The sequence below is a fragment of the Cephus cinctus genome, unplaced genomic scaffold (assembly GCF_000341935.2).
Source record: "Cephus cinctus unplaced genomic scaffold, Ccin1 Ccin1_scaffold0204, whole genome shotgun sequence".
NCBI classification, from domain to species: Eukaryota; Metazoa; Arthropoda; class Insecta; order Hymenoptera; family Cephidae; genus Cephus; species Cephus cinctus.
The window spans coordinates 277,025-291,918 of record NW_014332923.1 but is presented as its reverse complement, the minus strand read 5'-3'; the positions used below and the strand labels follow the sequence as shown (position 1 = coordinate 291,918).

The 14,894-nt window shown below is 45.0% G+C and overlaps 1 protein-coding gene across 4 annotated transcripts in view; it reads right to left on the bottom strand.

Moving 5' to 3' along the window:
* The window catches only part of LOC107264938 (homeobox protein homothorax), a 293,194-nt gene that overhangs the window by 244,835 nt on the left and 33,465 nt on the right, over positions 1-14,894 (bottom strand). For all 4 annotated transcript variants that reach the window (XM_015733762.2, XM_015733764.2, XM_015733763.2 and 1 more), the window contains one exon: positions 11,013-11,201. In XM_015733762.2, coding sequence (XP_015589248.1) covers positions 11,013-11,201 — 189 coding nt within the window. The remainder of the gene's footprint in view (positions 1-11,012; positions 11,202-14,894) is intronic.

Sequence of the window (14,894 nt, the reverse complement as noted above, 5' to 3'; positions counted from 1 at the left end):
CACCAGTACAGAACAGACTCGCGGTATATTTGCATGCTCCCGTGGACGGCACCGACATTCCACATACACTCGTAGCGTCCCTCTAATCCTCTAATAGGATTTATACGCGCGAGCTCAATTACCTTTAGTCAAGGATACTACAGCGCCCTACTATGGTAATTTCGCGACCCTCGCGCTGAACACGCGGATATTGCTATATCGTTCGGCAATAGGCCCAAAAGCGAGAGTGCGCTATACGTGTAGGTTGTTACGTCCAGGAAGAATAAAAATTACAAGAGGAATCCGTCAGATGGATTACGGAGGTGAATATTGATTAATTAAGGATTCGTATAACAGGATCGTCCCTACGGGAAAAGGATCTTGGAAGGATCGAGGTGCGGAGTAAAAGACAGAAGTAGGATAAAGCGAAGGTGGTGCAAGGCGTGAATGGGAGGATTGCAATCTGCAAAAGGGACATCTACGTACTCGCGCACTCTCGGAATTACGTAGGAGAGGCGTTTCTCCTTCTGCGGCGGTAACGATAAAATCCGTTTCCCCGTTCGCGCAAGATTCATTTTCAGAGTCCGCTCACGTAGCGTCACTTCTTTTGCGATCGTATATCTAACCGAGGTCCGCAAAAATGCCCGGCAAATAGTTTTCTTCGCACCTCCGCCGCCCGGAGCCGAGAAGGGACTCCGGCGAGCGACGCCGAAGTGGAGGGGCAAGGAGGGGGAACAAGGTATATTGGAATCGAGTGTGTACATGTGCCGTGTTACGCCGGCGGCGGCTGTTTCGACGTCGGCGTCGTTCTCCACCACTGCATCGTGCAGTTTATGCAGTTTGCAAGATTCGCGCGGGATACCCCTACCAGCCACCGGTACGGAATGCGTCTTGGTCCATTCCGCTCTGGCCGGCTGCCTTTCTTTTTCTGCCCTGTGGATCGCTTCTCTTATTTGGTGGCCAACCAAAGCGCGCTCCGGCCGCAGTAAAGAGAAGCTGGAGAGTTGAGGGGGGGGATGTAGGGTAGGTAAGGAAGTATATAGGCATACGACGAGAGCACCGGAGACGGAGATGAGAATAACGAAAGAGGAAAGAATGGGAGAAAGGGGGGAGAGAGAGAGAGCAAGAGAGGCGAATCGAAGGAGAGTCCCTCTCTTCCTTTCATGCAAGCCGGCCCGTTAATCCTCCACAGATCCCGGCAGGATCCCACGGAGATGCACCGGAGAATTTGCATACAAGATCTTCTGGCATCTCCTAGCGACTCTCGTCGCCATCGCAAACCGCCTTACGTACACTTGCCCCGCTATTCGTTCACCGAGTCCTCTAGCTTCTATCGGACCCTATTCATCCCCTCCCATGCGACTGGAGTCACCCCTGCAGCTCCTCAGGTAGAACAGTACTACACGGACCACCCTCTGAGAACAATGGAGTCTTGGAAATACTTAAATCCTCCAACCATAATCGATCGAGTACCGCCCATCTAACTAAGGAAATTGGATTCAATAATTTAGGGAAAAAAAGAAACTTAAGTCAAACTAATGATGCCACATACAAAAATTAAGTCTAAAAACTGCACGACCGACAGCCATTACCAGAAGCAAAATCACGTAACACTGCATCAGGAAAATAGTTATCCTATCTTGATAAGCCCGAAGAATTTGACGTTAGGGGTCTCCCTCAAGTTAATCCCCGCCATATACGTGAGCGATTACCGTTAATTATATTTTCCTAGTGTGTTTGCCCGACGGTGTGCGAGACCAAAATCCACCCCGTGTGTGATGTCTGCTAGGGGATGGGATAAAGCAGTGTTAGTGCGCGATGGGGGCTGCGTGGGAAGGGCGCGTACCAACTACCAACCAACCAGCCACCCCTCTGCAGGCTCCATTCTCCCTTAGCGTTAATACAGGCTACGCGGGCGAAGGGCAGGATTAAATTGGCACCAATTACCAGCAAAACACCCTCCACGCACTTTCTACCCCCTCGACGCGCTTCCTCGCTCCACCACCTTCTCTCTCTCTCACTCTCTCTCTCTCCCTCTCACTCTCTCTCTCTCTCTCTCCCTCCCTTTCCCATGTCCCACTCCTCTTTGCGTCATGCACGGCATCCGCTTGGCTCCCTTGCGCGGAAAGAAACTCCCCTAAGTGAGCTACACCGATATTACATTATGAAAATATACACGTTGTACTCCGCAGCTGACGTAGCTGGTTCCAATGAAATTATCGAGCGTCTCCTGGCCAACGTTCATCCCTAAGCTACAGTCTCTCTCTCTCTCACTCACTCACTCACTCTCTCTCTCTCTCTCTCTCTCTCTCTCTTCCCATTCCCTATATCTCACGTCTTCCGCTAATACATAAAATAATCTCTTAACTGTATCAATTATCCTAAAAAGCCAAAAAAATATTCACGAGACAAAAATCACAGTACGCGATCCTCCAACTAAGGGATGTATTGTTGGATCATCCCTCTTTACTATAATTCTTTTAAAAAAAAAAACCTTTTCAGCAGCGTAAATCCTCGCAAAGATAAATGCGTCTAATTCAATCGGTTCTAACGAGAGTAGAAACCATGTAGCGAGTGAACACGCCAGAGTGATCCATACGAAGACGCATACTGCCGAAGAACGAACACACGTGAGTTCACCAGGCGCCAACATATATGTATATACACGCATAAACACATATGGTATCACAAAACGTACAGACACGTGGCATTAATACACAAATGGGCGGTACTACAGCGCGGAATACCTCGGGCTCCAATTGGCCGCCGCAGTCGTTACACTTATCACATTACTTATGAGCGATGTGTATAAGGTAGGTAGGTACGTACCTACTACACGTAAGTTGGTAACGAGGCGCAGCCGTCGCTATCAGACATGCCTCTAGAAATGATCTTAAGTCTTAAAAGATCCTGAGCTCGCATTTCCTAGGTGGTTGCGTATGCATTTCTTTTATTAAAAAAGTTGCTCTCTACCATAAACTAGCAATCCGGTACGGCCGCATGGGAACCGATGCAATAACAATTTAGGTTTGCAATATCGTGGAATGTACAGATACATTGTATGATGCTAAAATCATTTGGTTTAGTATACGTACGCAGGCGTACATAAACGATGAATATATTCGCTTATTGGATATACCGTAATCTTTAAGACTCTCCTCCCATTAGTATCCACAGCGCGAGATTTCGCTTTAAATGCTTCGATGGCTGACATTCACTTAAATATATTCTATTCGACGTGTCTCTAAAGCTCGTATTCGGTTACTATCTTCTGACGTTGCTCGTCCTCTTGAATTTCACCGGGTGGACGTCCACGGTTTGTCTGTACCGTGTCGGCATGGATCTACATAATGTATTATGCTGTTGGTGTAGTCGCGCGCTCATACGCTCCTATTCTCTCTGTATCACTCTGTCTCTCTCTCTCTCTCTTACTCCCTCTCTCGCGTTTGAAGGTCTTGTAATACTCTTGCCTCTTCCTTTCTCCTTCTCATTCTCTCTTTAGGCTAACGAGAAGAGACCGCCTCCTCAATTTTTGACACGGTCTTTATCGCTACGTTTCATCTCTACCGATCATCCTTACTATGAATATTGTAATAATGCTAATCCGTGGGACAAGTACATCACTATGAGATACAACGCTTTAGATCTTTGGGAATACAGAGATATACGGTATATAATTGGATGTTGATTCAAGTTAACCGCACCGCTTAATAAGTGTGGGAATATTTTTATAGAAAATCACCAGTATAGAAAACATTTGAAACAGCGCTGCAATAAAGTAACTATGCAATTTCTTTAATTTCATTTTTTCCTGATCGATCTTCACGTTGGTATAACTTTCTCCTCGAAAATCATATTACGAATAACAAAGGAGCGTCTTCGACAGGCTATACGAATTTCGGGAAAATCTCGCGAGGTGACCCGAAACAAAGGTAGCTGATGCAATAACCGGGGTCGAGCTTACCGATCCGCTAATTACACTTTAGAAGACGTAACTCGAAATTGACGCGCTGTAGCTACAATGCGACCTGGTGACTTTGCTAAAAGTAGGCACGTACGTAACTTATGACACTTGTAATGGCTTTTGCACGCAGATACGAGCTTCGCGCACCTAGGGGATTAATTTGACGACGAAGAGTAAGGAATGTCAATATACAGGTGATTACATGGAAAACATTTCTCTTTATCTCATCGAGTCCTTATCCCTCTTCTACATCGCCCAGTCCTTAGGTATACCCTTCTTACCCAGCTGTATCCCCAGGAGGCGTCAAAATATTCTTCAAGCACTTTCCAAGGGGGTCCCTCCCCCTAGGTAGGTAGGTGATTACGTATATACTATATATATATATATATATATATATATATATAATAGTATATAGAGATACATAGAGAGAGACAGACAAGCCTAAAGAGAGAACGGGGATATATACCCGCCGCGATGGCATGGGGGTGGTTTTCGGGTGGAAAGTGGCCCCGTTACAAGTTTTACTGCAGTTTTGCGGCTCGAAACTGCGAGCGCGTAACGGGGAGCAATTGAATTTAAATATTCAATTATGCGATGTGTAAATGAAATAGAAGTCTTATGCAAATGGCTACACGCTAAGGGTTGTTGCAAATTTAAAGGGTTAAATATTTATTAGCGGAGGGTTAACTGAGATTTATGACCGGCGCTTCTCCTCGTCCGGTGCCCTTTGGGAATTTGCGCAATTCGAATCGACACTGCATTGCACTGCATGCACTATTTCCCATAAACTTCCCCTTTTGTTCTTCGAGCCGTCGTTATACCTACAAGAAACGTCAAAACCCTTAATTCAACCCCACGGTTGCACAAATTAGCATTTCCCTGTGGCCTTCAAACTTTTAATAATCAAAAAAAAAATTAACACAAAATTTAAAACGTAAGACCTATAAATACAAAATTATGTAACAATAATGGACATTATCGTCGTAATTGTCGAAATTATCGAAAAAAATCGCAAATAGCAAAAGAGACAACATGAGAACTCATGCAACACAGGATAGTCGCGATTTTCGTAGCGCCCACGTCTACTGATCATCCTGATGAAATTGGTCGCACGTACGGTAACCGTTGTTTCTCGTTGAAATAGAAATTCGCCATAAACGACGTACGCGTCAGAATACAGGCAGGATCCAGGATTACTTATAAATAGATCGATAAGCGGCGGTGGTGTAGCGTGCGTGCGCTTAAATGAAAAATCACAATTTTTTTAACTCAACAAGGCTAACATTTATTTATAATGAAAATACGTTGATTGAGACAATAGTTTAAACAGTATCATTATTGGTAATATATTATCACTATAATGCTAGTCGTATACAATGTGTGGGTGAGTTTTCTTCCTTAAAGTCTAGTAAAGTTGTAATGTAACACACATACATGTACAATGTCTCTCGGTCGAAGAATTTTCTTTTCCTCATCGGTCGCCATTTCGCGTGCCTCGTCGTAATCGTCATTACTGTGACAATCCGAATGATCGTCATCATCGTCGTAATCATCACGCGACATTTTTCCATTTTTTTACGCGTGTGTTCACTTATCATTTTCATTTTTCATCTCGATAAACGGAGATACCCAACCTTACGTCACGGTATCCCCTCGAACGTCCCGTGTACGTATAATCTGCGTATAACTATGTTTTGCGCGTGATTCGCAGGTAAACGTTAACAAATTACAAAAACAATACGAAACAAAAACGTAACTACACGTAGACATCAACAAATGCTTCTTCCGGACGCGAAACGATTGGTGAGTTTGCATTTATGTTCCTCTTTTTTTTTTTTTCTACTCAACGACACAAAAATGCATGATATACTAGTAATAATAATAATAATAATAATGATAATAATAATAATAAAGGTATTTATTAAAAAACGACCGTATCGAAATTTCGGCAAGAAAGACTCGCGTGGGAATCGCGGACGCGTCAGAAAAATCGTGGGAAAGAACTCGAACCCTCTTGCAAAAATTGTGATACTCATGGGTTAAACGAATTATATCACCGAGCACTGCCGAAATACCGAGATTCGCCAATCGGCGAGCGTTCCGATACGTGACAAATGTTTGAATGGCCTCCATTAAAATCTCGAGTGGTGTATTATTGTTATCGGTTGCACTGGCTGTAGGCCTTTTTTTGTCTCGAAGGAGAAGGAACGCCCGTGACGCGACCGTCAAATGACGCGCGATCGCTTCTTGCTTGAGGAAGCCACGTCGCGCGATTGCATTCCGGGTGAAACGCGACTAACGCTAATTTAAATGCATCGAAAAATACTTGACGGCGAGCGTGAGTGTGTATACAACAGTGCGACGAGTATAACCGTACTTATATACGTGTATGGATAGCGCGAGGAAATTAAATGAAAGAAAAACGAAAAGAGACGAAGAGACGAAAGGAAAAAGAATGCAATTGAAAAATCACGTTAAAACGCGGCACAATTAATCGTACGTGCTAAGAGTGCGCGACAGTCTGGTTCGCGAGTAAAATATGTTTCGAAGGTGCCATCTTTCTATAACTTTTAATAGTAAAGAGACACTCGACTTGTTTTGCTCGTGAATCAACTGTACGTGTTTTGCGTTTCACGTGGTGTCCTATACTATATATATGCGTACCACGTGGCGCGATGCAAATTCGTGATAATTGATTTGACATTTCTTTTCATCCTTCTTCTTTCAGACTCTCTTTCATTAAATCCTATCTTTTCTGTGGAGTACGAAAAAAAAAAAAAAAAAAAAAAAAAAAAAAAAAAAAAAAAAATAAAAAAAAATACTATTCGTGTTACGTCGAAATATAGTCGTATCTTTAAGTACGCAGTCTCGGCGCGCGCGCGCGCGCGCGCGCCTTCTGTAACCTATGGCACTAAGTATTCACGTTACTTAATTTCTGCTGCTTCCTTTCTTTCCTTCTTCCCTCTCTATCCTGCTTCCTCGCTATGAGAACCCTTTTCAAACTTCTCGATTTTCATACTTGTCACGCATCATCTCGTGCGGCTGGACTTATTAACGTCGCTCGCACGAATCGGTCTGTTCGTATCTTCGAGCCGCGCATAATAAGAAGCCGACTTCAACGAAAAATTCAAACTTAACGCAGCTCTTTTTTTCCGTAGTTATCGGTAATTTTTAATTAATAAGCATTCAAGTACTTCACGCGCTCGTATTCGTTAGTCGCGACGGACAAAGTCATTCTTCGTAGGACTAACGATCTCTCCTTTTTTTTTTCCTTTTGCTTTTCTTTACTCAATACCTCACATTGTTTTACCTTCCTCGTTTTTTTTTTTTTTTTTTTTCGATGAAAATTCACTCGCACTCGCAATAAAATCCTCACTCGTACGTATTCTAATTAATTTATTCACACACGCCTCAATCTCATTCGCTCGAACACATCACAGACACTCGCAGAAAGTCACCAGTCTCGTTCTAGTTGCATTTCAATCGCATCGCATTAAAAGGACTTCGGCCTCCTCCTGGCAAAGAAGATCTTCCTCGCAGACATCTCGATGATCGGACGCTCGTATACCGTCGTTAAACCGAGAATCGGCTGGCCGATATCTCGGTCCTAGGTTCGGCACTCGTAACTAGGGTTCCGGCCAACAGGTGCCAAAATCCAACCCTCCAAAATCCCGTACTTCCTAGGGACCCCGCGTTCATGGGAGCGACCTTCGCACTGAAGACGATCTTCCTGGCGAAGTCACGTCGCATGAGCGGATCCCGTTCATCTCGACTGCTTCCGCGTGGTGCCCAGCGCGCACCCTGCACCCTTATGACGCACTCGCGTCGGGACTCCTCGTCATCGTGACGCAACGAGAGCATCCCTTCGCGAGTATGCGTGTCTCCATTTTTTTTTTTCTGTGTACTTCAGTGTTGGTACTCTTGTATGTCATGTACATTGAGTAGGTGTATGTATAATTGTCGTGTGTTGGGGGTTTATTGTTTAGGGGTGCGGGTTCAGCTTCTGTATAACGGGTCTGGCGGGGCACCAGTAGAAGGCAGTTTTAATGTATCTTTTTTTTTTTTTTTCAATTATTTTCAAGGGTTAAGTACGGGGATTGGGGGTGGACCTCGCGCGCCCTGCCGGCCAGGACTTGTACCTCACACAACTCCCTAGTTACGAGTACCGAGACCTAGTATTACGCGACGTAGTTCTTTGATTTTTCTCTCGTTTATATGTATGTATATATGTATATATATATAATATATATAAATAGTTCCATATACATACGTATGGAAACACGGCTTAAAGATTAATTGTGGTTAGCTTTCAAGTTTCCGTGCTGATGGTTAATATTGTTGAATTAATCGTCCGGGTGTTGTAGCATTTTCAAGAGAAACAAAAGAAAGAAAGAGAAAAAAGAACAGACAAAAAAGCAAACCGCTCACAATTCCCTCGTTAAGACTTACAAAAAATCGCGTCCCTGATTTTTATTTTTTTTTATTTTTTTATTTTTTTTTCATTTCTTCGCTCGTGTCGCTGTCACTCGCACTCCCGTGTCTCGCGCAAAACGTACGGGTAACACGCAATCGCTCGGAACGTCTTTCTACATGAGCAATTTCGTTTTCTCGCATTTTTCTTCTCTCTCTCTCTCTCTCTCTTTTTTCTATTTTGGTACTTAACAGACAAACAGACACACGCCTATATGCATTCTCTCGCAATCTCCCTTAAAATTATCCCCGACTCTCGCGAATTTCATTCACTCTCTAGATTATAAGATTTTGAATATTTGCCTTTCTCTCTCTAACACATCCCTTAAAATTATCCCCGACTCTCGCGAATTTCATTCACTCTCTAGATTATAAGATTTTGAATATTTGCCTTTCTCTCTCTAACACACTCATTCTCTCCTACTTTTTTCCCTCTCTCTCTCTCTCTCTCTCTCTCTCTGTGAGTCTACGACCGTTCTCGAATCCCGTGTCCTAATCGCGCGATACAAGTGGTAACACCGATCACTAATAATTTAAAAACTACTCTACATTCTCAAACGTAGCACTTTTCCTTAATCCTGATATCTCATTTAAAAATAGACACAAATTTATTTGTGACGACCTTAAACCTATTACGTATATTCTGATCACGGTTAATTACTCGTCATTGCGTTTTCGTTCGATCGATCCGTTTATACGTTAATCAACGATTCAAGACTTTTCAGCTTGCCTCTCGCTAATGTCTCACGTCCTTATTCCTAGGCTACCCAGCATTAGACACTGCGAGAATACATAGTAGTGCCTCTGCCGAAACACCTAACCTCTCCGGAGTTAATTTGACATCCCTTTAAGCGAGACACTTTTGCGTTTCTTCAGCCGATCGTTTATCTTCCTCTTTTTTTCCCCTTTTCCTTTTTATAGATCCTAAAGTCAACGTGAACCGAACGCGAACGAGTTCGAAGCGCGAGCGTCGTGACGGCCAAACATTCCCATATATAAATAGTAATAAAAACGATGAAATAAAGTAAAAGAAAATCGTTCGCCACAATGATGAACTCTGTCACAATCGGAGACAACGTAAGATCGGTTCGCCAGCAGAGCCTTCGGCGAATCGAATCGATATCCGATATTCGAGTAAAACTTCATTGCCTAAAACAACCATATCCGGCCGTCGCGACGCACGAAACTCGCTCACCTCTACGACACACGCGATTATCATTGGTTCTCGAGATTATCTCGCTTTGTGTTATCGCAGCCTGGCCTGCGTCGTGTTCTCCAGCGATCGGTAAATCTTCTGCCTAGGCCCCGAAAAAGATCTCAATTTCCTAGCCACGATACACTTGCGATACCTTAAAGGAAGTGCGCCCCCTAATGCCCGAAAAAAAAGAAAACGCTCCTGCGAATACCGATCCGCGAAAGACCATCGACTTCCTCTGTCTTAATAGCGGCACCGCGATGTTTCTCGTCAGGTCAGCAACTTACGGCACTCGAAATCTATCGGTTTCACTCAGGCTCGCGATCATATATACCATTTACATGTATATATATAGATATATATACCATACACAAATATATAGTTATACTATATTTATATATATACATATACCGGTATTCCTCGTTCGTAGAGAAAGCAAAAGTCCCACGAATCCCACCCCCACGAGCCTACCCGGGAATGTAGATGATATATCGAGAGACGCGGTACCGCGAGAGACAGAAAAGCAAAGAGACACAGAGAGAACGAAGAGGAAAAGAATAATAAACAGTTAGGAAGACTGATGAGAGCGAGAAGAAAGAATGCAGATAGAAATAAAGAAAAAAAAAAAAAGTACAGACAGAAGAGCAAAGATAGCCGAGACGGACAATCTTGATGGAAGAACTCCGCGCCCGTTATATATAAAAGAAAAAGTCTCATTCGCCATTACGAACCATAGAGTATTTATACAGGGCGGATCACTCAGCCGACGCGAAAGCGTAACGCAAGTGTGGTGAGATCCCGTGAGAATGATTATCGGCTAAGTGGACGGGAACGAGAGAATCGGAAGACCATAGGGCTGTGCAACGAGACATTTTCCGTTCCGAATATCAAGAGGAACAGCGATACCTCGAACGTGACGTAAGAGTAGCAAAGAAAGGACATAGGAGAATGTACAAGAATGAGATAACAATGACGTAACAGGAAAAGAAGTACGAACAAGAATAGAAGAGCAACGTATAACATAAAGGATCGAGAGAAGAAGTAGAAAGCTTTCGCAGATCGGTATAGTTGCGTCTATTACGAGCACGGATAGACGGCCGAGCTGATGGTATGGTAGGCGGCGAGGGCGGCGTGGGCGTGCGCGTGCGCGTGCGCGTGCGCAGGGGGCGCGGATGCGGCTGCGTGCGGCGAGGCCATCGCGGAGGCCGCCGCTGCCATCATCATCTGTTGGTGCGTTCGCTTTAGGGAGTTGGGAGTTGTGGCGGCGCTACTGGGGGTGTTCGATTGCGGGTGGTTTTGGTTTTGGTTTTGGCTCAGTTGCAAGGGGGTGGTACTGCCAATGGCGTGATGGGGGGTGATCGCGTCGTGCGGATAATAAGACGTTGACGATGGTGAGGTACTCACGACGTCCGGCGTGCTGGCTCCGTCCGTGTGGCTGGTGCTGTCGGCGGTGCTCCTGGGTCCGCCGTCCAGTCCGTTCCCCATTTCCGGTGGCTTCGTACTCTCCCGGTCGTCGATCACCAGGTCTATCGGCATCTTGCCCTTCAAACAGCTGATGTATCGGTGGCAGAAGTTGTCGCAGAGCTCGTGAACCTGCGGGCCAAATTGAAAGAGATTCTTTAGCATTAGGGACTCACGAGACATCGCGCAGTCGCAATGGCTCAAATATCTCAAAGAGACGCAGGACGGAGCGAGCGTCGAGAGACGGCTCCGCTCCTGGACATATCTCACGAGTACCAAAGGGAGAAACGTAGAGGGGACTCGCATGGTATGAGAATCGCATCTCGAGGCCGCAGAAGCGGTCTGGCAGGGAGTCGATTCTACGGGGAGGAGGTCTGACCGGTGTCCAGTCGACCAGAATGTTATGTATGCAAATGAGGGCTGACAGGCCTATGGGATACCTCCTCTACCTCCTCGGCCATCGTCCTCCTAAGGAGCCGACACCCGCGCTCCTAGCCATGGGTACCACTCGATTCGGTTTAGAAAAAATATATTATATAAGCAAAAACAAATAAAAATCGTTATCTTGTTATATGTAAATCAGAGGGCCGTATTATGATGCCGCTCCGGCCTATACGATCTCGGCTTACGTGTACCGTATCTACTGGGAGGCTTACTTATAACGCTATTCTTATTACGTATTTATGTATAATAGAGAAGAGAAGCAGCCATCTTGTTAAACTTTACAAGGGGGTCCAATAGACAGCCCATTCCGAACCTCCGCATTGCTAAACAATACTCGCGTTTATCATGCGTCAACTTATGCGTGGCTCGATTGAATTCGTATCAAAGGATAGCACGGGTGATGTACCGTGCAAAAAAAAAAGATAAGAAAAAAAGACGAAGAAAAGAGCTAATAAAATAACAGCGACAATATGACGCCGGCAGTATACTACGCGATATATCGCCACGATCGCGGCCAAACTTTTTCCAGGAACAATGCGCTAATAAAAGACCAAGTTCAAGCAGTCCCGCGGACAACGAACGGGGAGACCTCGAGGACGCAGTCAATGTTTTCCCTACACGAAGAAGATTCGTCGCGCTCGTTACTCCGCTTACTAGACAAGAAGGGCCGCGCGGCAACCTTCGGCAATGTAACGTTCGTCTGTTTTTCTTCTTTTTTTTTTTTTACATATTATATATTTTTTTATTCACTCTCTACTCCTCCATGGGATTCCCTTCGAAGCATAGCCAACGCTACGGTAACACAATGCCTGGAGATGACTAGACTCTTAACGGCAAGGGTCCGAAGGACAGCAGCTATAATGCCGGACTGGTTAGAATTTGATCCGCCGGGAGTCGAGCCGAACCGGCGGCCGACATAATGCTTAAGAAGCGAAGAAACAAAGCCCGCGTCGATACGAGAAGGAAAGGCCTCTGGCTCTCGCGGTGGCTCCTCTCTATGTGCTCCATACAAACCCGTAATATGTATAGGCCCTTCAAAAGTTCCCTAACTGCATCTCTTAGCACTGACGCTGCTATACTTCTCGGCGTCACTGTACCAAGAAGTGTGCTGGAGGCTAGTAGCAGCAAGTTAGTAGAAAGTTAGTATAGCGACTACCGGCCACCGGGTAGGGTAGGCAGTAGGTAGTGGAGCCACGTAGGCAGGTAACACTGACCGGCCTGCTGCCGGAACTAATACCCCCATGTGTTTACCCCGTTGTTAAACATTGACTTTTATTAATTTGGGCATCGAGAAAAAGAAGCCGAGTGAGGTCTCTTTTACGACGGTGCGCCGCGCACGCTTCTCGGCTAGCCTATACACTCCTACTACTCGCTCCTCCCCCCGTCATTCTAAGCAACGCGAACAGTGTGGTCGGCGACGTAACAGCCAGAAAGCATTTTTACGGCCTCCGTAGTAGCGAGGGTGTGTTGCACAAGCTGCTATGAAACGAGCCTGGAGGGGAACGAGGTGACCGATTTTGCTTGAGGGAATTCGATCGACTCTTTAAACAGGAAAAAGAGGAGCTCCCGATTTTAATAGTCACTGTTGCGCGAACTCGGGTTCCTTACGTGAAGCATAGATCTACGTATTGCAGCATCAGAGTTAATGGACCTTTCTCGAACAATTTAAATTTCTCGCTAGCCCTCGTGAACTCGTCTGCAGCTATGCGAGCTAATAGTTTAAGAAATGGATACTCGCGGCCGGATGAAGACTTCGGGTTTGGTTGCAATGCCTCCGGCTAAACCGACGCGGCCTATCAACCCTCGAGTTACGACGTTATCCTATACCTCACGCCATCACCTATCCATGGCGTGACACGTGATCTGGATATTTGCTTCTTAAACGCACGAAACGTATCGTCCGACTCGTCCTCTGAGTTTCGAAAGGAGTGGAGAAAAGTACGGTAGGAGGGCAAATGAAATACAAGATATTAAGACACGCGACAGTAGTAAGGGAAGATTCAGGAGACGTCATAACGTACAGCCGAGTCTAGGACACGCAATGCCGAAACCTCTCGTCATCAACTGCATCATGGGAATAGTACCAGGAATAAAGAGAGCAAAGGGGATACAGTGGAATGATTTCTCGGAGTCGAGCGAACCGCCCGGTAACCGGATATCGGCAGAGTCACAACGAAATCTAAACGCCAGCATCGCTCGCGCAGTCCTTCGTTTTTCGACGAGAGAACCAAGCATTACAAAAAAAATATCCGTACTCCCCACGACGTAAATCAACCGCTCACGACATTCTTCCATGGATCGAACTTTCTATTTCTTTTTTTTTTTTTTTGTGGTACGATCGACGACCTTATAGCCAAGTTCATTCTAAACCGATTTTATAGCCGATATATCGAGGTACCAGAAACACGTTAGAAAGGTGGAGAAAAAAATATCAAATGTCTCAGGCTCGATTCGAAAGCATCTCAATTAATCTGGACCAAGAATTAAGATCCAGATTGATAGTCTGTCCCTTCGGTACATCCTAGGAAACTCAAATCCTGTGTAGATCGGTATCTACGCGTAGCCGATCGATATGTGACTGATTTTCAAGAAAGATATGGAATGGCTGGGAATGTTTTTTTTTTTTTTTTTTTTTTTTTTTTTTTTTTTTTTTTTTTTTTTTTTTTTTTTTTTTTTTTTTTTTTTTTTTAAATGCCGCAATCCATAAAATTTTGTTAGACCAATATTCCAAGTCTTTACGATAACGATTTACCCTACAAACTATCTTCCGATGCAATACAAGACGTGCGTACGTGCACATACGGATACAAAGTGTGAAACACGTAACCCTGACTATACCATTGTCGGAAGGTGGTATCGCGGTACGAACGTCAGAAGGAACTCAATGGCCGCACGACACTGTTGGGACGTCGCCCGTAACTGGAGATTATTCATATTTCATGACCGATTTAACAAGGTCGACGCTATACGGGGAGTATTATATAGGTCCCAGCCATTCTCTTGCGACCCATAGCCGCATGGGCTTAGTACGTACGAAATGGGACACGTTGCTTGTACGCGGGAGTCCGAAAAAGAATTAAAACGACAATTTCGAGGGAACAAGAATTTCTTCGGGTTTACGAGCAGAGACGGGAAGCACAGAGTGAGAAAAGGAGTTAAAGCGTAACACGTGTGAATAAAAGGGGAAAAAGAGACTCCGAAATCACAAGCGCTGCTCTTCTCAATATGGGAATATGGTTCGAAGCTATTACGGGGCGTATCTCGAAACGAGTTCTAGATTCAGGGACTCGAGACGAGCTGTCCCTCGATTCGCTCTATCTTCGTTCCCCCGTACTCCGCCGTCCTCCGTTGGTGCACACTGGAGGGCAGAGGGATGGTCGG